Source organism: Uranotaenia lowii, chromosome 2, assembly GCF_029784155.1.
Source record: "Uranotaenia lowii strain MFRU-FL chromosome 2, ASM2978415v1, whole genome shotgun sequence".
Classification (NCBI taxonomy): domain Eukaryota; kingdom Metazoa; phylum Arthropoda; class Insecta; order Diptera; family Culicidae; genus Uranotaenia; species Uranotaenia lowii.
Genome location: NC_073692.1, coordinates 144,848,644 through 144,874,631, shown reverse-complemented (window position 1 = coordinate 144,874,631; position 25,988 = coordinate 144,848,644). Strand labels below are relative to the sequence as shown.

Genomic DNA, 25,988 nt, shown 5'->3' with positions numbered 1-25,988 from the left:
TTTCCAACAAAAGCACCTACAAAAACGCTAGAAATTTAGACTTCTGTGAAAAAAAATTGAAGTTTTCTGTTTGTTTACTGTTCCCAATTCTGTAAAATAAAAGACTTTTAACGAATGTTTAAAGAAGTAATGACTACATTGAATTTAAGATATTTCTCAAAGCAGAAACCAAATCATTTTTCATACTTAAGCAATTTTTTTTAAATGGAGTAAAATCTTTGTTTTTAAAAACTTTCTTTAGTAATGTCAGAAATACTTGTCTTTCCGAATTATTAAAAACTGTAGATTTTTCAGAATCAGTTTTTTTATGTTAACTTGTAAGTTCATTAGTTATCAATGATTGACTTCACTCAAAACTGATTCATTTTAAAATTTATAAACTCCATATCACCAAAACGAGAGGTGATAAACAAAATATAGTTGAAGATTCGAGTTCAGCGCACCAAAATCTAATAAATCAATCTTTAAAACATATGAGTTTGAATATGCTTTTAGAAATCAATTTGCTTATTTATTGTCCTTTTTTTAAGTATTGTTATTACTTCAAACACAATTTGAAATTCGAAACCCCCCACCCATGGACGTGTCCTTCGCACGGGTCTGGTGTGCAGCAAATATTTAAGTCTCATTTGAAACTGCACACTAACCCCTCCCCCTCCCTCCCCCCACTCGCTCTCTCCAAATGAACCATTTTTCGCCATATATTTACGTTATTGAATGATTTTGGAAAATTTGGAAAATCACCCCTCCCCCCCAAGAACCAGCTTTAGGACCGTCCCTGGATTTGCCAAGGTTCTGCTCCTGTGGACAAAAACAACAATTTTCAAAACGAAAACTTCGGTTTTCTCTTTTTTTTTAACCCTAAAACGAGTAATCTTGTATCTACTCTTCCCAAGCTACGATCTATACTAATCGATTATACTTTAAGTTCAATGTAAGTATTGAAGTGATAGTTATGCTTTGTTACTGTCAGATTTTGCCAGTAGAATATCCATTAAAAACGCTTTTAAGTGGCTCAAAAATATTCATGTTTTGTTAATTTGAAAACAGCTGTGTTCACTTAATTGCCCTCAGTTACTTTCAAAAGAAAATTATTGAACCAAAAACTATCAGAAATTGAAGGAAGAGGATGCAGCTACCTAAAATACAGATTAGACGAAGTTTAAGTTGGCAATAACTGGTTAATATCATAACTGAAAAAAAGTGTGCGCCGGCCGATGGGAGATACCAAGAATAAAGTAGAAATATTTCTTACAAAAACAATATTTCTTACAATTTTTTTTATGAATTATCATAAAATAACCTTCATTTCCTTTACAGACAGTATTTCGATCAAACGAATGGTTTTTGAGATACACGCATTCGTAACTGTCCCATTTATAAATGCACTAAGCTTTAAGCCTAATGCTGTCCGATTTTTGAAAACTTTCGAACTTCCTTTAATCAAACTCGTCTTCCTGATTCTACCCTTGCTAGTCTGGCAGTCTTGCAGGGATCACGGATCGGCCGTTTACCATTCCGAAGACTGTGGTCGATTTGTTTGAATCCCCAGCACCCGGCGCGGCGGCCAAAGCAGGCGGATATCGCATTTCCGGTTTCCCTTCTTGGCCAACAACCAACGACGGCCAGGCCATTGAGTTGCGGCTGGCCGGGCTTTTTTTTTTCTTTTAGTTTCCAGTGTTCGATGACCAATTGGACGTCCTCAAATAGCATCTAGCAGAGTACCCATTTATTGAGTACTTTTGTACGTTTGCTTTTGTTTTCCGCTTCTTTTTTGCCTCAGTTGCCTCTTATCTTCCTCCTTTTGCTCGATAAGTGAGCTCGAAAGAGGAGGGAAAAAAGAACTGTAGACGTGATTCCTATACCTGATGGATTTATTGCAACATCTATGGCAGGCACATCCACATCCTACACTGAATTGAGTCATATTTTGTCCAGTGGTGAGTCTTCCTTTGACTTGATTATCCTGTTTGGCATTGGCCGCTCATTAGGTTAGAACGATTTAATTAGGACTCTATGAACCCATTGGTGTCTTTTTTAGCTAGAACGAGAGCTATTCGATGAAAAACTAACATGAGGAAGTTTAGAAGAGAATATCGCAGTAATGCTATGTAATGATGATTCGTAACTCAGTTATTTATCACTTACCAGGAACAGAATCAACGAACAATTGTTTTTAAATATTGAAAAACTTCAATATTATTTTAATATTTTCACAAATTTGACCAACAACATCATTCATCATAATAAAACAGCGGATCGAGACTTCCTCTTATGAAAGCGGTTGCAGCGAACGAGTAAAGGCTCGCAAGCTGCCTAGTGCCTGGCGTTCGGATAAAGTTTCCGTCCTGTGATGGAATATTTAGGGAGGGACATGAAAACGTTTTTATTTTGTTTCCTTCAGTCATGCGCAATGCGGTTGCGCTGGGATGCTTTCATATCTTATGCCAATGACGTTGAAATATTAATAACTCATGATTGGAGTAAAGGCTGAGTTTTGGTTGATACAGTTTTAGCAGAAAATACAATAATTTTGATTATTTTCAAACAAGCATTTATTTATTTGGTTTTCTAGTTTTGAATCACTAATTAAATCGCAAATCAAAGTAAGAATTTTGAACGTGGTAATTGATGGTTAAACAACACTAACTGATTTTGAACCCAGAATTTAGAAAAAAAAACTTAAAATTGGTTTTGAGTGTAGCACTAAATTTAATACAAATGTATTTTTTTTGTTTTAAGAATTTTTACCAGAAAAAAATCTTCGTATTAGGTATCAAATTTTCAAGTTTCTCCACTAGAGCCTCGTATGAATCACAACGGAGCTGACATAACCGTAAATAAAATACGAGTAAGCAGCAATCCCGTGAGTAACTACACTCCAGTGTACGTACAAACCTACGTCAGATCAACTGAATTGTGGAAAACTCGCGCAAACAGTAAATAGGAACAATTTTGCTGGCTCACCATCATCGCGTTACTGTTTGCCCGAAAGTGCACTAGGTAGCTATACGTCGTTTTACTCTATTTGCTAATGGATAACAATTAGCGAATTTCTGTTACCGATTCGGAGGCAACAAAATATCTTGTTCGTATAGTCTTGCGCCATCCAATGACGGCGATGCGGTGGCGATATGGTTAGAAACTTTATCACACACATACACATTCACTGCTTGATCTGGATGGAAACTTTGGAAGCAACAGTAGTGTTGTGCAATGAATGCTGGCAACATAGGAGAAGCTTTATAAGCTTTTGATAAACTAAACAATTGTTTTTTTTCTGAACAAACTGTTTACATGCGTGTTTACACGTCTATTTATTGCAGATTAAATTTTTGGTCCCCTAGAGTTAGACTGAATCGCGAGGAATACAAAAAGCTAAAAAAACAGCACGTGATGTTTTAGCCAAAATTCATCATCGAGATAGAAATAAACTAAATTAATCTTAAAAGCGGTTCTATCACTGAGATCTGTAAAACTTTGATCTGTATAACTTGATTGGTCATTTTTCATGTTTTTAAAAAAAATCATTTTTCATTCAAATGAAAAAGTTTTAAAAAAATTAAAAAATCTTAAAAAAAAATCATCAAATATAGTTTGAAACACGAAGAATCATTTGGCATTATTCACTCAAAATCGACAATGTTTGCACTCATACTCGGCTCTGAGGGCCTCATTTGCATTTTCAATATTAAGGTTAAATTTCCCTCAATATTCATATTCAGATTCGAAATTCTTAAGCTGAATTCTAATGCAGATTAAACATAGCACATAAAAAAGGTTCAAAATAACGATTCAGAATTGAAAACTCAGAATCAGATTCATAATTTGAAATTCATAAAATGTTTGTTTCCCGAATGATGAATCTGATTCAGATTTACATGACAGATTAAATAAATTAAGTCAAACTGAAATCCAAAACATCAGAATTTTAATTGATTCATGGTGAAGGGCTCTGAATCAAATTTCACTTCTTGGCTCATATTTTAAATCATAATGATCTGGAATTTAAATTCAGAAATCGTATTGAAATTCGGAAATAGATTCAAATTAAAGTATTAAATTCAATTTCAGAATTCTTATCCAGAATTAATATTCAAAATTCAGATTCCGATGACTATTTCGTAGAGGAATTAACACATCGCGCACCAACTTCGAGATACTCGTTTTTTTCGCATGACGCGAGTGCATTTTGCTGAGGAGCATAACTCAAATGCTATACATTTTATAAAGAAACTTCATTCTATAAAATTGTACACAACACTTTTTATAACTCAAAGGTACTAAACCTGCAGAATTTGGTCCAGTGAATTCTAAGATAGATAAAACCAAATTTTGGTGTTTCCGGGATAAGATTTCTTTGCTATCCTTAATGTGTTAAAATTGAACAGACCTCAGACTTATAATTTTGTTTAAAATTTTGAATCATAATCAATTTTTAAACACAATTTAGCTGAAAATCACAAATAAAAAAAAGAATTTATGTTTTTTGCATGTTTTGTTTGATGAAAAGATCTGATTTTTTTTTAATTCTTCATAGGAAATTAATTATGGAATTGATTTTTAATAAAAAATATGTGCTCATAAAGAAAAATGTATCTTATATACACGAAAAAAAAATCAGGAAATACCATATTTTCTTGGTGTATTGTAGAACATTAAGTTTATTGCAAATTTTCAAGAGCCAACTTACAAACTAAAATCTGGGGCGGGATTATGGAACTCGAAACAATCGAGTTTCGTTAGATTCGACCGACTTTGGCATTACCGATCTTGAACGAGCTCGATTCGAATGGAACGTTTCGAGATGATCTACTACCCGGTTTACTCGAAATCTAGCACGTTAAAATTTGGATCTCAAACGAGATACGTAATAGCGATTCTAATTCGATTCGTGTAAAACTCGGAACGAGTATCTCGAATGGAATATGATTCAAAATTTCACCCCTGATCTTGGGATTAAGTTCGCAATATTAGGATTTGAATCGAAAAATTGCAGTCTCTTACTTTTACTTTTGAAAATTTTATTTACTTTTATCGATGATTTAAATCATTCAATTTGTTCAAAAGTTTGGTAGATTTCACTTACTTAAAAAAAACAACTTATTCTATACTCAAATCAAATAAACAAAATCTACCAGACTCTTGAACAAATTCCAAGCCTGTAACCACTGATAAAAGTAAGTTCCTTTTGTTTATTACTAAAGGGGCTTCATTTACAAATTTTGCTTACCATTTCCAAGATTTTGGGATGTGTCTACAAAAGTTAATCAACTGCATTTGAAGGGGTTGAGAACGATCAAGGTGAACCCAGGGCAGTAGGACTATGACATCGCCAAGAAATTCAATGCCTACCGATGCACCGTCAGAAGGATTTGTCTGCGCGAAGGAATACGATCCTATCGGGCCAGTAACCAATCAAACCGGACGTTGAAGAATAATGTAGAAGCCAAAGGACGGGCCCGGAAGTTATACAACAAGGTTCTAACCAGAGTATTTTAATTATAGGGTACCGTAATCATGCGTGAACGTACCCCACGCCGGGCATGATGACGTAGTTGTTCGGGAAAAAAAATAAATCTACGTTTTTCGTCATTTGCATAAAAAAGTTCAGTAATTAGTGTTTAGGAACTAGAGTTAGTGTTGAAACAATTGATTTCAGTATGAAATATATTCAATAAAGAGCTTGGCAACATTCCAAAACTCGAATAAGAAAATAGTTACGAGAAAAGATGATTTATCAAATAAATATTTCCCTGTTAATGAACTCGAAATTTGCGTGTTAAATGATTTACTAGGACTATTAGATGTGTCTTCTTGCAATGTTTTCCATTTTTAAGCTTACAATATGCTTGGAAATTATAGTTTTCACCAAAATTTAGATATTTCCGAAGTTAATTCGCTTTTTATGCAGAACCACAAACCAAATCGTATTTTTGAAGCTGGGAAGTCGAATTTATGCATTTGAGGACAGTGGCGTACAGGTTACTGGCATCAAAAATAATTTTTTTGGAAAAACTGTAGAATTCAATACAATGCTCGCTATTTTTCATAACAACTACGTCATCATTCTGGAAATCTGCCAACCAATATGGCGGATGAAGTAACCTGTTATTTCGAAGAACTTTGAGTTCTAACGAAGTAAATGGCCGCTGAGGTCAGCGAATAGGGTGTCAAAACTATGATGAGTGGTACTCGACGAAAAGTTCGAAATTTCATCAAAACGAGATCGGAATATTTGTTTTTATTATTTTTCCTTTAAAGTGAAATAAAACCCTACATTTAGAGTACAAATCATATTTATTTCGTTTACATAGCTCTCAAGATGACCCATGTTTCAATCATAGCAGCTTTGCCTACTAGCAACACGTCGCATACGTCGCGACGTTGAAAATCATAACAACGCATCACAAGTTTTCTAGGAGTCTTGAAACATGCAATTGATGGCCTAAGCCAAATCAACAGTAAATAACGTAAAAAATGTTTGTGTACTTAAAGAAAAGCCAACCTGCAAATGACAGGAATCTCGCTAGTAAAACTGTCGCTATTCGGTTTGGTCCTATGATTAGAGCAAGTTCACTGGTGTTGGGAAAAAGTGGTAGAAATTTTGACATTTTAAAAATTTTACCATGTAAAAATGTTTTTAATTTCTTTGGATGCTGTATATTTTTTACAGCACTGTTTCTATTTCAGCCGTATGTGATAGAAATATTGCTATTTTAGCATCACAGCATGCAAAAATAGAACACGTGTTGTAAAAAAACCTGAAGGTCACCAATCTTGAAAACATTTTTCCTTGATAAAGTTTTAAAAATGTGCTAAAAGTTGCAAAATTTCTACCATTTTTTCCCAACACCAGTGAACATGCTCTAAGTAGAATAAAAGATTTGATTGAAAAGAATTAGCTTCGCTTAGTTTTATTGCATGGGATGCAATGGGATTAGCAGCCATTCTCATTGTACAAAACTGATGCTCTCCCTTTTTATATGATTAATAACGGCGCCGGCCACGTCCTAGTAGTCTATGAGGAAAAGGGAAGGATTGTTAGTAAGATATTCTTTAAGTTCAACTTGCAACCTCTCGCTCTTGCATACTCCAAAAAAAATTTGTTTGAAATAGTCAGAACCAAAGACAAGCTAGTATCACCAACTATGGAAACCGTCCATACGTCTGCGGAAGGAGTTGTGTTAGTTTGTGAAAGGTAGAGATCAGGATCCATTTTGGTAAATGGTGCGATCATGATTTTCCTACACCTCCTATGCTCCTAGACATTTCCTAAGGAAACTCCTATACCTATGAGTTAAATATAGAAGGCAAATCAATACCATTCAAATTTTCTCCCTTAATAAACTAGCTTTTTTCCTAACCGTGAAGCCATAGTTTGCAAAAGGGCTTAAATGTTATTTAAAATAAAAATGAAATATATTATAATATTTAAACACAATTTTCTCTAAATAGTTTTTCTATGATTATTGCCTTTTTGAAATCTCTTTGATTCTTTGCTCTCCTTTGCCTCACATTGAAAAAATCTTTAGAGTTTCATTGCTTAAAGAGCACTAAGTAATGCTTTAAATAATCAATACTTTTTAATACATTTTCGATTTTTTCCACCAATTCGAGTAATACATTCAGCTTTTTAATTTATTTAAAAAATTGAACAGTCAAACTCAAAGTTATTAAAATTTGTTCTGCTTTACCTATAGCTTTGATAATAATAAATTCATGAATTTTCAGATAGTTATATCACAGAGAACAGAGTTCGGGATGGAGCTAAAAACGTGTGTGAGAAAATCAACCTAAGTTTCAAACCAAATTCGTAAGTGAACTAACATCCATAAGATGTCGCTAAACCCTAATTTTTTTTCATTTTTTCGACACGCTTAGAAATTAATACTCATCGCTGATCTCAAAGGAGGCCAGTGCAATATATGACAGTAACACATTTATTTGTGTAATAAATTATAAAAACATCATGATTTAAAAAAATGCAAATCATATTTCAATCACACTTTAATCGCTGTCATATTCCCCAGCATATGTCCCATATTGAATCGAAAGTTGAATTCCAAGTTTGAAAGAATGGGCTGGGATTTTACTATCAGTACAGAGTTTTCTAGAACAGAAAATGTGACTTGTAACTCAGTAATCAGTAGAAATAAATAAAGTTATTATTATTAACTATGAGTTACAAGTCTTCAAGTATCGATCTCAGGTAAAATCAACCGGAATATCGACCCATAATTTATAATTATAATATTTATGTTCACATTTTCTGTTCTAGAAAACTTGGGATTCAACTTTCAATTCAGCGCCAATATTTATTGAACAATATGGGGCATTAGACTGAGTCGATTTGGGGCCATTTTTGAATTTCTCAAACCCTGGGGTCTGAAAAGCTTCGTCTTGGTACAAAACTCATCCATGATTTTTTGCAGAATTTTTAAGTAACGTTTACATGAGTAAATATGAACTTTAAGGTTTGTATGGGAAAATTGAATATTTTGTACTGAAAAATCAACATCATTTTTGTTTCTTCTGTGTTTTTGTGCCAATTTATAAAATTCCTAAAGGAAATTTTCTGCTGAACAACTTTATTGAAGACCGCAACTTCGTATATAATTAGGTAAAAAAGTTATAAACTGTTTAACAGAGGAATGTCTTTTTACATTGAAAAACAATAAATTCAATTGACATCCCTGCAGGGTGCCTAGCAGGGTACTACATGGCTACTTTTCATGCAATACTTCGCGAGACTCCAGCAGTGATGTCTATTGAATTTATTGTTTTTCAGAAATCAAAATTACTCGCGATCTTGGGGAAAGTTTCATGTTCAGGTTTCATTGACTTAACACCTTTAATTTCCGAATCTTTGAAATCTTCTACAGTTTTACGAAAAAAGTTCACTAGTGGATTAAATGAATTTTTACCCATTTTCCAAAGTTATTTTGAAAGAACTGCTACAAAACAACTGATTGCATATTAGTCTTGTGTTGCCTTGTGTTATCGATTTTTTTCACGTCATATGAAGTAAGTAAATCGTCATATGAAGTAAATAAAAGCTAAAAACACCCGCTTGGAATATTTTGCAATTTCAAAGTATCATTCTCTATCTATAGTTATTTCAATACAAAAAAGTTTAAGTTTTTCACGATTTTTATCAATATAACATGACTTTAAGAACTGTGAACTGTATTTTATGAATTCCTAGACTAAAAATTAAAATGAGGATTGTAATGAGGATTCATCTATGACAGGGCAATACTGAACCTTTTTCAATATGCAATTTTATGAGGATATTGAAACTGTTAACTCAATGTTATGAGGTTGAAAACCGTTAAAATCCGGCAGAATATTGAAAATTTAAAGCTGACTCATCATTGTATCGAACATAATATAACTGTTCGATTAAAGATACAAATGGACAATTTCTTTTAATTCACAGTTCAAATTGATACATAAATAGATAAAAGAGAATACTTAGCTTGGATATTTTCCACTGTGGGATCAAGGATGCTTTACTGGAATCAGCAATCAGACCAATTTTTTCTTACAGTTGAAAGAATCCGGATCCTTTTTCTCCATTATTGATCATTCACTTGATCATCACTTGATTTTTCAATACTTCATTTTTCTTTCTCTTGTTGATATGTCCACAAACTCGAAAGTGCAAATATATTTGATTGTTTTGCAATACTTTTGAAACAATATAGAAAATATTCGAAAAATTTTAGGAGCTTGAAAATTTAACGTCAGTTGTTCCCGCCGACTACTTTGATCCTCCTCTAAAAGATTTGATTGAAAAGAATTTTAGAATAACGAATGCCGGATACAAATTTTCAAGATAAAGCTTATGATCGAAAAAATTTTTGGGTTATAATTATTCTACTAGAGTAAAATTTAATTTATTTCAATATCCACTAATTAGTGGAAAGTTTAATTTTTTTTATAATTTGTTTTTTTTTCTTTTGCAGAATAATTGTCAAACAGAGCCCGATAACACTACACGGGGACAGCTAAACACCAATCAATTTCTCGGAACAAAATTGTAAAACTGTCCAGTAGTCCAGCACGAGAAATCGAGGGAGAGAAAGAGCCGCGCCTTAACCCTTTTTCGGTGGCAAAACACCTGCCCACCTAAACCGAACCGAACAAACCTTTTCGATTGCGGTGCGCCAAAATGTTCTGGTTCTGGAGCGGGGCGACGCGGCGGCGTCGGCGGCAAGCGACGAGGAACCTGTAATTCTATACAGAAGGAATCGGTCCTAAAGGTAATGTACCTTTTGGGCTCATGGCGTGGCACTGGCAGTTCGTTTTCCTGAATGTTGCGCGAGCCAGCACCAACCAGCAGTAGCGATGACTTTTGACCAAACAACAAAACCGTAGGACGACGACGGTTGGCCGCACCATCACTTGCGGCGGGTAAGCTGACAACAGCACCAACAACAACTCAGTAACAACAACCCCTTAAAAAGAGTGTAATGTAATAACACCACCTTCGTTGCCGCCTGGTTTTGAACCCTTCCTTCGGATCATCAGTTGTTGCGGATGCACTTTAATCTGGCGCTCGATGCAGGAAAATACCTACCTACAACAAGGATAACAGACACCCGACCCTAACCTAACGCCAGTTTCGGTTTCAAACTTTGTCTGAGGGGGCGGCCGGCGGCGGAGCTTTACTCGCACCAACACAAAGTTACTCGATTTGGTGGAGTTCCGTTTCCTTCTAAAGAAAGGGTTGGTTTGAGTGAGTTCCTTTCCGATTTTGGCACGGTAGTGTTAGTGCCGAGTTCCCCGGGTGCCATCGTGAGTTACTCTCTAACCGCACAGCGTACGTAACGTCGATAACCGACCATGGACAAGAAGACGGCGACGACCGATTCTACATTATTTACTTGTGCCGGGACACCGGCGTCGCAGAACATGCAGACAAAAAGTGCCGGAGAATACATAAACGCGTCGTCGTCGACAACGACCCCCCTTTTTGCTGTGTGTAGCCTCTGTCTGCCTGCCAGCCGCCACGGCTGACTAGATGGGTAGCCGTAGTGTAGACGGACGGACGGACGAACGAGTAGGTTCTCTCTTTCTCTTGATCCGTGTTTCGTCGTCTGCTTGCTTTGGTCTCGTTGCTAGGTTGGGTTTGGGTTGGTTTGTTGATTGGAAGAGAGAAAACGACGACGACGACGCCGCCGCCGGTGAGCGACTCAAACCCTCTGCTGGAAGTTAACTTGCTTGCTGCTGCTGAACGGATGGATGGGGCTCCAACTGCTGCCGGGCTGGGGCGAATGCGCCAGGAATGGGATAGGTCGGATCGGGAGAATTGCAAGCCGGGGTGGATCACCGGGTTATTGAACGACTGGCGCGAGACTCTCCACCACTCGCTTTTGCTGATGATGGAGCTGGCGACAAGCGGAGTGCGGCGGGTAAGTATGTGTAGACACATATGTGTAAGCGGGGTTTCCTCATTTTTGCATTTCGTTTCTTCGTTCACTCGCAGCACACACAATCGCAGGAGGATTGTTGCTGTTGCTGCTGCTGCTTTTGGCGAGCCAGAATTGAGGAAGAAGTCAGACGGCACGGTAGGAAGCCACCCGAACCACATCCAAGTGCCGAAAACGGAGAGTCAAGTAAGTAGAAGTTCACAGTATACACATAGCTCTCTAGTAGATATAACGTCGTCGCGTCGTAATCATCCTCCACATCCAATGTATCGGGAGGAGTCCGTGTCGAGTTACGACGGGGCCAAAGCCAGTCAGTCAGCCAGAAGCGGCAACAAAACGTTGACGGCCGCCGTCGCGAATCGAAGCAACCGCAACCCAGTCTTCATCATATTAGTCGACGACGTCGGTCGGTCCGTCGGTTTGTTGGATGGCAATGGATAGCTGCTGCTAGCTAATGGCAATTGCCAGTCGGTTACCGAGTTCAGTCAGTTCACATCAGTCAGTCGGATTAGGCGGAACACAAACAGTCTCTCGTGGTGGTCTCTTTTTCGGTACCTAGCTATAATTGTTAATCCGCCGGCTCCAAAGTGTGTGGTGTGCATTGTCTTAACCAAAATTAGCCCTCTTCTTTTTGAGTTGTGCTGTGGTTTTAAAAACTGTTTCCGGAAGTTAAGACGATCAGTTTTGGGAGAAAACGACTTTCAGTAACTTGAAAAATTGTTGGGTGAAAACAAGTGTAAATCGGAAAAAACAAAACAAGTCATGGAAGTTTGGAAAACAGTTATGCGCGATCAAGCACCGGAAGTTCATATTCGGGAAACCGGGAATTGACCTAGGTCAATGAAACGGCGCCGGAGTTGTCGCCAGTCAGTTATTGATTTCCAGAAAACGAACATCTTTTTCTGTGATTGAAATTGAAACTAAACAAAGCTAGTTGGAACAAATCGAAAAGATTGTTTCTAACGTTACTTGAATAAAATGAATTTTGATAATTACAAATGAAGATTCGGTAGAACATTCAGGAAACGTGGGTGTTTTCCAGTTGTACGAACAAAGTGTCTTCAGCATTATTTTTCATCATTAGTTTCGAATGTGTAACTGTGGGAATAGATAATCGAACAGTCGCCGCCAAGTTCACCAAAGTTGATATCAAGTGACGGGCAGCACAAAGCTGAATGGCTACCGCAGCAAAGAATTGCGAACGTTACACACGACGAATTGGAGCCGATTTTCCGCAGTGTTACCGGGTACAAAAATACACTCTACTATAGACTACACCAAAGAGCGAGACAGGAAAAAAATGGCAATAAGTGTGTGGTATAAAATTTAGTTGAAAAAACCCGGCCGTCTCTGAGTGTGTTGTATCAAGAGCCTCGAGTTATGTGTTAATAAAAGAACAAACATCACCCGAGCACCCGCCTTGTGCGAGCAATGCGGCGGCGAACGAAAAGAACAGTGAAAAAATGTGACTCGAGGTGACCTCGCGGGACCCCGCGGGCGGGGTGCGTGCACTTTGCGCGCTTGCTTGTCGGGGTACTTGCGGGTGCGTGCGTACGGTGGTCTCGAGGTCACCTTCCGACGAAATTTCGCGCGACCTCAATTGACTTTGCGCTATCGTCAGTACCACCAATCAATGATTGCTGGCTCACATGGTTGACGCCCGACGACGACGATGTTCAGTAACGTGATCTCGCCCCCCCGCGTTGTCGTCGTCGCTGCAGCATGTGTGGGACCACGGATGATTTAGTTTGAATTGCAAGGCGGCGGCTGTGGCGAATAATATTCCTGGAATGCGCCGCGTGACCTCATCGCGTCATCGACACATTCGCAAACCGCATTCGAATGTCGTTGTCGTCGTCTCGGCGAAGGACCGACCGAAGAAATACTCCGCCAGTGACGTCATCAGGAGGAGTTTGTTCACCTCTCCATGTACGAACGCGACGACGAAGACGACGACGACCCTGCTTCGTTTCGATGGGAAGGAAGGGTCGCGGAAGGTGCGCTGCTATTTGGTATTCATTCTGCGCCGTGCCTTGGCCTTTTTTGTCGGTTATTCTTTTCGCGAACTCCGACCGGTCTATGTCTCTGTCTGTGCAATCCCCGCGAAGTTGTCTCTCCCAATCATAGTCGTGTGATTTGAGTCATTCACCACAAAGCGACGACGACAACGACTGGAGACAATAAAGAACGTGCAAGTCTGGCCAGTCCGGCGAGGACGATCCTTGTTCGCGCGATATAACCTCGTGCGCCATACACGTACATGTACGTATAATATCCCAGACAGCGCGAACAAAGAGAAGCTGCTGCAAAAAGGAAATTAATCATAGCTCGGTCGCGGAACAGTCAAGAGCGTTCAACACACAATAATACTGTTGCTGAATGCAGCCGAATGGGCTAGAACAAGGACCGCGGAGCTGTTGCACACGTCATAGAGAACTTTGTCATTGCCCGGTTGCAGCTGCCGAGTCGATTGAAGACGACTATAAACACCAGCCGAGAGTTACATCCGGAGCGCATTTGCAAACAGCCAATGACTACGGTACGACACGATCATCATCAGCAGCCAGGCGCCTGTCGGACCACGGCCTTGGTTTGACGACAACAAAGGCGGCTGCAACGGCGAATAACTGGTGAAGATGCGGAACCCTACAGCAGACCGGGATCGCCAAATGACTCAATTAAGCACTGCTCCCGCATTCGTTCTTTTCTGAACGACGGAATAACCTTTTGGACTCATCAACATAACGCCGCACAGGTTGGTGTTCAAAATGCAGCTTAGATTCTCAAATAATCTATGGTCGGTCTTGCTGAAATAGATCCCGGGAATCAGCATCAGTGTTGTCTCGCGGACCTCAGTTAAGAATTTATTCAAGGAAACGCCCGGCCGGGACACCGAAATATTGCTAGTCGCTTTTGTTATATTTAGACGGCAGCGGCCGACGGCCCGGCTATTGTCTCGAGGCGCCGCCGCCCTAATTTTTTCGCAGCCGCCGCCAGTTCTCCTCGATTAAAATCAGTCTTTCTTGCTCTGATAAAAATTTTAAACAAAATACAACAACATCCCCAAAGTATTGTCACATCAGGTAAGTACACCAACACCCAAATCACCAACATTCGGTAAGTGGGTCGTGATCGATAGATAGAACAACAATGCGAATGTATTGTGTTTCGCGGACACCTGCTACTGCTCCTGATTGTGCGCGCTAAGCAGGAACCTTGGACTTTGTCATTTTGCTAGCAGTCAGGTACCTGAAGTAGCGCGCGTGATCAGCGAGCGATTTCTTCAACCCAGTGTGTCCCCCGTGGTGCGTACCCTGGTGTGGTGAGTGTAGTGTGAAATTTAAAAAGATAAAAACACGCGCAAGCGCGTGCCCGACCAAGTTCCGGTGCGTTCGAGCGACCCGTGAACAGACCTATTACAATTTTGCGTTGTGGTCCGTCCGGTTCCCGGTTTCCGGTGTCGATATCGTGTTATCATTTTTTTTTGCTATGTTGTTAAGTTTCTGTTCCGGTTTCGATTAAACTAACTGTTAAGGCTAAGTAGGCGTTCATTGATGAAGTCCCGAGTAAAAATGTAGACTCGAATCAAGCTATTGTTCAAAACTTAGATCGATTTTAGGTTCAATTTTAAGCCAGAAATTCAAACGGACAATGTCTCTAAAAACTGACTGGGATTAATTCGTTTTTATATTCAAAAACAGGAAAAGTTTGAGAACAACAAATTTAAGTTTCTAACTTTATTTTGAGATAAAAAAAATTCCAAAATCTTCAGGAGCACGCGCGTGTTTAATCTGAACATAAAAACAATCGAACCAGAAAAAAGTGATAATTAAAATCTAGATAACTTCATGCCAAAACCAAAACACGCTGCATGATGGCAGCGGTGACAATTCGGTGTTATTAAAATTTATGATCTGCCTAATTTGGCCTCTTTTTGCTGTCCAACACACGAAACGACGAGCAAATAACTCGGACAGATCTAGCTGGGTTAGGCTGTGGTATTTAGAGATTGATTTGATTGCCGCACTTGTTCGCTCTACGCACCACAAATAAGAGCGTTCGCGTTGGACATACACACGGAAAATGCCGGAGGAGCATTAAAAAAACTGACGGCACGTGTTTGGCCCCAATGTCCTTGGGGAAGCTTTGAAGAGCGAAATTGATTGACAGAAAGAGAAGTTATCTTTCTGAAATGTTTAAAAACATTCAAACTAAAACCTACAGTCACAGTTTCTAACAGCATTTGTAAAAATTTAGAATTTGGTAAAAACAAGTTAAAAATTTTAAAACCAAATTTAAAGTTTAGAGTCTTAGTTCCAGGACTACTTTTCAATGAATTAGTAACTTTTCAATAGAAAGAGTCTCTTTTTTGGGAATCCGAGTACTTAAAGTCTCTTTAATTTATAAAAATAATTTAAATCTCAAACATTTAAAACGAAAAAAAACATTTTTACGTTCCAATAAGATAAATTGATTCCAAAAGAGTGAATAAAATACTGGCAGCAAAAAGACGAAAATTTAAGAGAACATTTTATAGATTTCCTACAATTGAGATATTTAGATAAGTTCTAAGAAGATCTAATTCAGAATTCAGATTCAGAATTCAGATTCAGAATTCAGATTCAGAATTCAGATTCCGAATTCAGATTCAGAATTCAGATTCAGAATTCAGATTCAGAATTCAGATTCAGAATTCAGATTCAGAATTCATATTAAGAATTTAGAATCAGAATTCAGATTCAGAATTCAGATTCAGAATTCAGATTCAGAATTCAGATTCAGAATTCAGATTCCGAATTCAGATTCAGAATTCAGATTCAGATTTCAGATTCAGAATTCAGATTCAGAATTCGGATTCAGAATTCAGATTCAGAGTCCAGAATTCAAAATTTAGATTCAGAATTCAGATTCAAAATATAGATTCAGAATTCAGATTCAGAATTCAGATTAAGAATTCAGATTCAGAATTCGGATTCAGAATTCAGATTCAGAATTCTTATTCAGAATTCAGATTCAGAATTCGGATTCAGATTCAGAATTCGGATTCAGAGTTTAGATTCAGAATTCAGATTCAGAATTCAGATTCAGAATTAAAGTTCAGAATTTAGATTCAGAATTCAAATTCAGAATTGAGATTCAGAATTATAATTCAGATTCAGATTCACAATTCAGATTTAGATTCGCAATTCAGATTCACAGTTCAGATTCAGAATTCAGACTCACAATTCAGAATTCAGATACAGAATTCAGATTCAGAATTCAGTTTTTAGTTTTTAGTTTGAATCGGAATTAAGAATCACATCTCTTAAATCGCCATAGAATTGGAGTCAGGTTTTGTTGAAAAAATTTTCTATGAGAAGATTCTAATCGCCCCTTCAGGAGTCAAGACACGCTCAACGAAAATTACCCATGATGTGACGTTGTGACGTAACCTTGAAAACATCAGCTGTCTCATAAGTTTCAACAAATTCGACAAATCTATCAAACACGCGCGACCTTTTTTTTGCTTTCTAGCGTTGTAAAATGTTTTTGTTAGTGTTTGTGTCGTTTTTTTTATCGCTGATACCCGTCAAAAGAGGGCAGTTATCTTGGTGGCTTGTTAAATTTCACACCCTGCGCAATCATTCAACCACCGACTGACTCTATATAGTTGAGTTGTTTTTTTTTTTTTTTTTTTTTGGATGACTGGCTGGTCCGATACGAAGTGATTAAGCTCGCGCGTCGCCGCACAAATGTCACGAGTACGGCGTACTGATGCGAAGATTATGGCCTCCTCCTGAATTGAGGTCACTTAACACAACAACTTGGGTACCTATCTACGATTTGGCTGAGTAACGCCAAACAAGAGAGAATTGAGAATTCTCGGAATACAGTTTGAAGCTGAATCGAGCCAGAAAAACTGGGTACTGACACACATTTGACGTGTTGACTTACACAAAAATGTTATGTAGTGCTGTAGAAAAATTCTTGGAAGTGGTTTTTTGGGGCGTTACTGAAACATGGGAAGGAATTGCGATAACACACATTTTCTATGAATTTTTGCAACGCATTTTATCTAAGCTCACTTCCAGAATGGTTATCAGCAACCGTTTTTGTGTTCCAAATCTTCAGATAACAGTTTTCGTCCGGTTTTTTTTTTTTGAAATCTCTAAGGGTTGACATTTTTATCTCTTATTTTCATCTCTCAATTTAAATGCTGCTTTCAAATTGTCACAACTAAAAACAATCTGTAACGAAATTGATGTTAACGTAAAACAGCAGTCTCATCCAGCTAGCTTTCAAGTACAAATCAGTGTGATTACTGGAGCATTCAGACTCCTACATTTAATTAATATCTTCAAGATTGACAGAGCTGTCAGTCAAGTTTTAATTCCGGACACCATCGGCAGAGTGTGCGGTGGGAATCCGAAATCCAAAACAACAACAAAGCCGCTTACTATGCTCAAAACAAGAAAGATTGACACATCACAGTTACCTACTCTACGGTTTGTCGATTCCAGTTCAAGGCGCAGACCCAAAGCGAAACACCCCCAAGTCTAGTCTAGACTAGAAAAAAAAAATCATACCTACCGACTCATCAGTGTGTTTTTTAATCACTGCAATATCATTTGTGTTATGATTATTGTGTCTGTGAATAAGAAGTAGCTCAAATTTTCCCATTCCCTTGGACTCTTCTTCTGCTGCGCCAGACGTTAATTAGACATGCAGCAGGCAGAGCCGACTACGGCACACACTAATTAATCCATCTAGTAGTCTGACTGAAATCGACTCTACCAATCTGGCTTTCGAGCGGGCCGGAAAAGAGGGCGCTACACGTCGTTGTTTCGTGAGTTCTGCTTCACTTATCACTTAGCAACCGTCGTCGTCGTCGCAAACTGTCGACTGTTTTCATCCGTGGAGCGGGATCAAATAGGTACCGTTTGGCCTTTCGTACATTGATCTTGGAACTCAGATTTTGGACCGGAAAAATTAACACCATCATTTTCGATGACTTCCATAACCAAACTGTAAAAATCTTTTGTTTTTTTTTCGTCGAGGTAGTGTGTCAATCTCATACACACGCTACAGTTGCCACCGGCAACTGACACTCAATTTTGTTTGAGAGTGTTGACTTCAAATCTTTGTTTTGGTTGCTAACTCCTTCCCCAAAATTGTCAAAACCACATTGAAAAAAATCAACAACAAAAACCTCAAGTAGCTGTGATTATCCAATCAATCAATCATCAATTAATGATTGCGGCTTGTTTGGTTTTTGTTGTATGTTTTTTTTCCTTGCGGGTGCAAATTGTCATCGTCACCTGACAATGACAACAATACACGGTATGCTTGAGCGTCGCCAATGGGAAGGCCAATCTGTCAAATTATGTTGTTTCTTTTAACAGCAAAATGAAGACAGCCATCCAACCACAAGTGACAAGTAAATTGTGCGGATATGTCAGGGCTTTTTTGCTCCGTTTCAAATAAATGGCTCAATCCTTTGGAGAGGTTTTTCGTTTTTCTGTATTTCAATGGAAAAGAACATTTAAAAAGACAAACAAGCTTAAGCAAATCTTTGAATTCTGAAATATTGTTTCTACTTTTCAATCCATGGTTTATGTTTCTTTAGATTATGACCTCTAACTTGGAAAAAATCAACCATTTGAATCTCTTAAAGTACAGTATATAGCTGGTTTAAAACAGCTCATCTCTACAATTCACTGTAGTTGTTTCCTCTTTTTCTGATGTTATTTATTGTGAGTTGTACATAAACACAACTCATTGTTTACATTTCGATCGGGTTTCAAATGTGGTGTTTTTTTTTCAAGATCTTTTTCTCTTGTCCAAGTGAACCTATTTTTGTATATCGTGGTTTTGAATTTTCTCTTCAGCAAACTCTGCTCTCTTGGATGAAGGCTTTTTTTACATGGTAGATGTGGGTTATGTTACTTTTAAACCATTATCAATATGTTGAAACTTTGCGTGTAAACCAATCGTAGTTGATTCGAATTTGGACAATTTCTTCAACTACTTAGTAGATGTAAAAACGAAATAAACACGATTTGTCATAATTCTTATTTGTAAGGCATTTGCTACACACACATACAAGAGGTCTGTTGGGCACACATCAATGGTTTTAATATGCGGAAAAGGCAAAATTTTGCTAGAATGTTTTTTAAACTTAAATGAATGTGCCTGTTCTCTAAAAAAAAGTGCCAATAAGTATATTTCGAATCATTGGCTAACAAGTAGAATCAACTAGGTGGATATTTGATTGAGTATCAGTGCAGAAACTAGCAGAACAAAATGAAAAAAATGACAATTATGTTTGAAAGGTACATTCAACGGTTTCCCCAGATCTTTTGTTAAAGTATAAGGATATATCTTTTAGAATTTTGAACCTGGAAGATGAAGCTAAGTGTTTTCATTGCGGAATTTATAAATATCTTTAGGAATATTTCCTCTGCATCCTAAGGAAACAGCCGTATCCTGTACAAAATCATATTTTTTTTTTCAAAGAACCTCACTCTTAATCAGGCAACAAATTTGCAAAAAAAAAAAACAAATGCACTGGCTTCTCAAAAATGTGCTGCATATTGAAAAACTTTCGATAGCGTTCATAAATAAATTCAAAAACTAACTTTCTTCCTTCGAATCGTATTTATTTTGCATTAAGCTGTCACTTTTGTTTGCCCAACGGCTTACTAATACTAATGCACTGTGCAAAAGTCCTATTAGATATTCAGGTTTATGTGAAGTCAAATTGTATCAGAGCTTCGAGTATTCTGAAATAAGTATGTAAACAAATTGTTCATATAGAGTTGTTTTTGACATTTCTTACGCACACTTGCTGAGCGTGTACAGATGAGACGGGACAATTAACCTCAAAAACTCTCGGTACAAAAAACGGGCAGCCGGTCGACGCAAATGGTCGTTTTTGAGGTTGATTGTCCCAAAACTGAAAAGTGTTGGTGAAGCAACCAGCATAATATCACGAACACTACCAGCGGCAAATAGGACTATACCGGATCGGAACGAATTCGCAACCGGACCTATTACTGTCAAAATATTAGTTGTCAGTTTAAATCTGTCTGATTTTTATTGGAATTCTTTTAGATTTTCCTGACCATTTGGTTGTTTTGATAGCTCAATCGTAAAAACTTAGCGTCAGGAAAGTTGTGTCACCAGAGCACTGAATTCGTCCGAATTCGGTTGGATTTCTGGTCAGATTTCTAACCGATTCACGGGTTGAACGGACTGAAATCCAACCGATTTCGGTCCAATTTTCCGATCCGGGATTAAATGAATGTCCAAAGTTTTTTGAAAAGGTTTTTACGGCATAATTTTTGTTATATGCATGTGAAAAATGTAAGGAATATCTCTTGAAGAAATTTGACAATATATGAAACGAAAAAATTCATTGGTTTCTTTTTTTATCGAAGCTTGGAGCTAACAATTTCAGTATTGGTTCATATTTCCGCTTATTTTGAAGAACACTTATTACAAAGTGATTGAAACCAAATGTGCGATTAATAGAATTCAAGCTAACCGAAGATAGTTAGAAATTTCGATAGGAAACTGAATTTTTGATGGAAATTTGAACTAAAAAATTCCAAAGAATTGGGAAAATCAGGAATTCCAAAGAATCTCAGACACTGCACCAGGTGATTCCATAGAATGCCACAGATCGACCGAAGTTACTGAGAAAATGTGGGTGGATGCAAAATTTCTGGAGAACATGTGGAGTGGACGCAACATACTGGAAGGAGTTCATCAGCCTGCGACATTTTCCGTTGAAATGCAGGAATTTCAGCAGATAATTGAGATTTTGAGAATCTCGGGAATTTTCGGAATTCCCGGGCAAATCTGACACCTGTCGTTTGAATTTCTTCAAAAACAACTCATGCAGTTGCAATCGTAAATGACTTTTGCGAAAAAGGAACTGAGCTCTTTTCCAGGTCAATTTACGATTGAATTCAATCATTTTTCAACTTCGTATGAAATGACTGGAATAAAAGGTCGAAAAAAATCAAATTTTGCTCCAGGAAAATCTTTAAGAAAAGGCTTTCCAACAGCACTATACACGGACAAAAATTCTCGCCAGTTTCATATTTGAATAGCAGTCGTTTTCTTTTTTTTTTAATTTCCATTCATAATCAGCATGGTTCTATTTTGATAATGATCCTACGCTTCCAAACTATTTTCGCATAGCACAGATAACAATTTTTTACGAATGAAGTATTGCGATCAAATGTTCTAAAAATAGCATCTGTTGAATTCGAGACCATTTTAGGTTTTTCTCTTTTTTTTAGATTTGATACACTGTTAGATAAAACGACTTATAATTGACCTAATTATAAATCGTTCTATTCGAATAGAGGCGCGAAATTTTAGATTGAACACTTTTTTTTTAGAACGCAGCGTTCAACAAAATGAAACTGAATTGACAAATTCCATTTTGAACAAAAAAAAATTTCAAACCACATTGGACCTCCTTTGTTTTTTTTACATTTTGACACCAATTTAAAAACAAATAAACAAAACCCACCAATAGGAACTGAATCTTTTCCTCTTTTTTTAACTGGTTCCGTGAATTTCCGAGAATCACTTTCTAACAGAACTACAGCCGGCAGGGGAATCTCGAAAAAAAAAGTCGATCAGCGGATCTGCTGTGTAATAAAAATACTACGAGCCACGAGTCTGCAGCGAACGCAAAGAAAGTGGGTCAATGCTGGCCTCCTCCTCCTGCCAGCCTGCCTGCCTGCTACCGGGGGGTGTTCTATTTTTGGCAAAAATATACGTGCGCGCGAATGTTAAATGTCATTAATTTTGTTCACAACAGTTGTTGTTTTCTTTTTATTCCACCTCGTGTTTTACTCCAAACCAAACCGATAACGCTGCCGGGTAGCTTTTCGACTTGAAGTTTGCAGCAACATCTATCCGTCAGATCAAGTCCTCAAATGGTCATATTGAGTGAGTCGGTATATACGGATAGGCTTCAAATATCGAATGGCGACGTCCGTCGCCATCATGTCTAAATATGGTCTCCTTTTTTCTGCAAAAATTGACGTCAGCCTCGGCTAACCAAAGTCAGAAACTTCTCGGCTTGCTGGGGTTGGGATTTTAACGTTTTAATCGTTGCCGGGGCTTCAGTTTTTTTTATTCCTCACATAATGAGTTTCTGTTTATAAACGACGACATTTGTCTATCGTTAGCAGGAGTTTTCGTCCGATGACGTTATTTATGGACACCCCCCGTCCCAATGAATATTCACAAATTGGGTAGGCATTCAGACTTTTCATCTTGGTCTGGCTCTGTCGATGAGGCTAGGAATTTTTGACATTGATCACCATAAAACCAGAAGTAGCAGCCTACTCTTTCTGCACTTGATGATGATGTTGACGTCGAAGAACAGTATAGGCTTTAGGAACGGAAGTATGATTCATGGCTTTTGATTGATTCGTTTGAGGTTTGGAAACATTTCATCATCATCGCAGTAGGCCGCACGTGTACTCCGGTTTCGTGCCGCCTCAGCAACAGTCAATTGTCAAAATAAATTAATTTTATTGGAAACCATAAATCTGCTGTCAGTTTTATCGGATGTTTAGTGTCCTTTAGTTTTTTTTGGTATAAACAAACTATTCCTAAGCAAAAAAAACAATACTGGACGAAAAAAGTTTCTCTTTCGAAAGGACTGTTCCGAGAAAGTCAAGCGTAAGACATTTGGAATTTTATTGCTAGACTGAAAGATAAGATTTGAAGGTATCATTGGCCTCTCGTGTATTAAAGAAACTGTAACATTTGAGGCCTGTAAAATACTTAAATTTCATTTGCCATTTGAGTTTTCCCTTAAAACATCCCTTCGTTGTCAAAATTCCACAATTTAAGTTATTCTTCATTCCTGTGTAATTTTTTTTTTAACTTGAAGAATCTACCTTTTGTTCGTTCCCTAACCTCCTCGAATCGAAAAATGCAACTCTACCAGAAAGTTCGAACCTATTCCACCCCAGAAAATGTGCCCACGTATTTTTTTTTTCAACTGAATCAGGATCACACCAGCCGGCCAAGGTTCATTGGCACCGGGGTGACAACCGGCTTTTACGAGATCAAAGTTCATAAGACCATTTGCAGACTTTGCAATGTTTGTAGAACGGGTGGTCAATTTTGTTCCAGAGTTGTCAAAAGCCACGTTTCGATTAGGCACGGGCATACATCTTCAGGGAACAGTAAACATTGCTTTGAGATTATATTTTGTTGCAACTTAATAAGTATGACCAACCGTTGTGCAATTTCAATTATAATCTGTTGTCGTTGCTTCTGTCCACAAGCCTGGCAGCCTCCACAATAAATATATGACTAATCGGCGAGCAATTTCAATTTCACCTTCCATCGGACCCTCTCGAAGGAACTTGCTTGGGGCCACGTGACCTCATCGTCGTAATAATACAATTTTTGCTGTCTACCGCAGAGGAAACAATTTTTTCACAGTTATTCCGTCTCGACCTCGAAAGGAATGTGTTGGCGAATCGCGCTACGGTGCGGTGACACTGCTCAAAGTGTTCCTAATAAAACGTCATATTAACGACATTCCTTCCACGCCGATAGTATGCGCAATAATCCGTCGAGTGAGTGCATCATCCCATGGATATGGGTGGAGTGGATTTTACTAAGTATGTGTGTTTTCTTGTGTTTTTTTTACTCTTCTGTGATCGCCGTTGCCGGTCTTGATCCGAAACCAAGTGATTTACCAATTATATCGTTGTTGTTGCTGTTGATGAATGGAACTGGACCGGATGTGAAACGACTTCAGCCTCGATCCAAGTTGGCAAACACGTTCTTCCCGCCTGCTTACTTGTACCTCACTCACTCACTAACCGATCTCAGTAGTCGGTGAGTGGATGATGGCCACACCACAAGGTTCAATGAGACTACATACAACTAGTAGGTAGGCGGTGACAAATGTGTCGATCAGAGGAGGCTGACTGCAGCAGTGATGTTTCCTTTTGTGCGAGCTCTCGGATCACCTACTCGTTTTCAATGTACAACTTAACCGACTAAAGTCCTAGCTATTTGTTGCTAGAGTGAAAAATGTGAGTGGGATCCCACCGCGACCGGAAGCGGAAGTACGTAGGTGGTGCAATACCTAGTTGTTGTTTATTCCAAAATGTCACATGTCTATTGTACTTCATCAGGTGCTCTGGTTGCGTTCGATACCCGGCACATGTTGGAGTACACTTAATGTGCTGACAGTATGTCATCGATCGTTCGAAGGAAGCCCGTCTGATTGTTTGCGCGAAAGTGTATCGAAATCGAAAGTGAAAACCACCCCGTTTGATGACAAACCATATTGCTAGGAAAAATAACCCATTCATTGCAGGTTCTGAATCATCATCCATCATCACAGTAGTTGATAAGGTAAGTTATCCTAGGGCCGGCATGACTGTAACTAACTTTGATGCGGATGACGAAGAAGATTTTAAATCAACAATTATGAGTCATTCCAGTCTAGACAAAAGTACATACCTAATAATTGCACAGTGCTTCACTAATTGAAAACAACTTCTTTGTTCACATGAATACTAATAAAACCTTTAGAGAATTTTCTTCCAATCTCAGTAAGAAGTTAATTTTTGCTTTATCTCATAATTTATATGTACTCAAATCTGTTGTCTGTTTACGATATTTGAACCGAAAAAATCACCAAAGGAAATCGGGAAAATCGAAAAAAAAACCTTTTGAATACCACTCCATACTTCAAGTAAACCATTTGAAAGATTAAAAGACATCTAAGTTTTAATTTTTGGCAAAAAAAAAATTTAAGTAGAAAATAAAAAAAAATTAATGAAAAATTACATCTCGTTGGAACAAACATGGCACAAAATTACCGAAAAATATAATAAAAAATGTTTTTTTTTGGTAATTTTTGTTCCAAACTCGGTGTGATTTGTCATTTTAATTTTTTTTAGATATTTAAATACAGTATCTAAGAACAACCCTAGCTAAAAATAAATGGACCATACTAGTGGGAAATGGATGCCTTTTGAACATTTAAATGGGTTACATAAGGTTTAGAGCGATTAGTTGTTTATTTTAAAAATCAATTCTTAAAAGATTCGATTTTCTGATTTCCTTTGGGGCCCCCCTTTGGTGATTTTTTAGGGTAAAAATATCGTAACTTTGTGCTTTTTGAGGCACATCTAAATAGAGACCGATTAAGCTGAAATTTTTCTATCGTTAGTTTTTTGGGCCAATCTACAAAATATATATGGTCGGTTATCGAAATTCAATGATGAAATTTCTCCAATACTTCCATTTTCACTTTAGTCCATATGTAAATTATATACCCTTCGGAGTTTTTGATTTCATAAAACATAAATAAAAAGCATTAAAACACAATATTCCTAGACTTTATAAACCTAATCAATTTTTTCTAAAATATTCTTAAAAGTTATTGAAAGAGAAAGAAAAAGTAAAGTGATCAAAATATTTAGAAAAAAACGGATAAATGTATGTTTCTTATAAATAATAGAACAGAAAGGAAAAATTACCCCTGCTCAAGATTCAACAATCGTT

General features: G+C 37.6%; 2 protein-coding genes across 2 annotated transcripts in view; both read left to right on the top strand.

Annotated features, from left to right (window-relative positions):
• Nucleotides 1–11,588, top strand: part of LOC129749562 (mucin-2-like) — a 265,074-nt gene extending 253,486 nt beyond the window's left edge. The window contains exons 8-9 of the mRNA XM_055744576.1: nucleotides 9,972–11,420; nucleotides 11,495–11,588. The gene's annotated coding sequence lies outside the window, so the exon portion shown is untranslated. The remainder of the gene's footprint in view (nucleotides 1–9,971; nucleotides 11,421–11,494) is intronic.
• The window catches only part of LOC129741945 (uncharacterized), a 54,828-nt gene extending 30,174 nt beyond the window's left edge, over nucleotides 1–24,654 (top strand). Inside the window, exons 3-5 of the mRNA XM_055733772.1 lie at nucleotides 11,131–11,420; nucleotides 11,495–11,624; nucleotides 24,608–24,654. Coding sequence (XP_055589747.1) covers nucleotides 11,131–11,420; nucleotides 11,495–11,624; nucleotides 24,608–24,654 — 467 coding nt within the window. The remainder of the gene's footprint in view (nucleotides 1–11,130; nucleotides 11,421–11,494; nucleotides 11,625–24,607) is intronic.
• The last annotated feature ends 1,334 nt before the right edge of the window (nucleotides 24,655–25,988 follow it).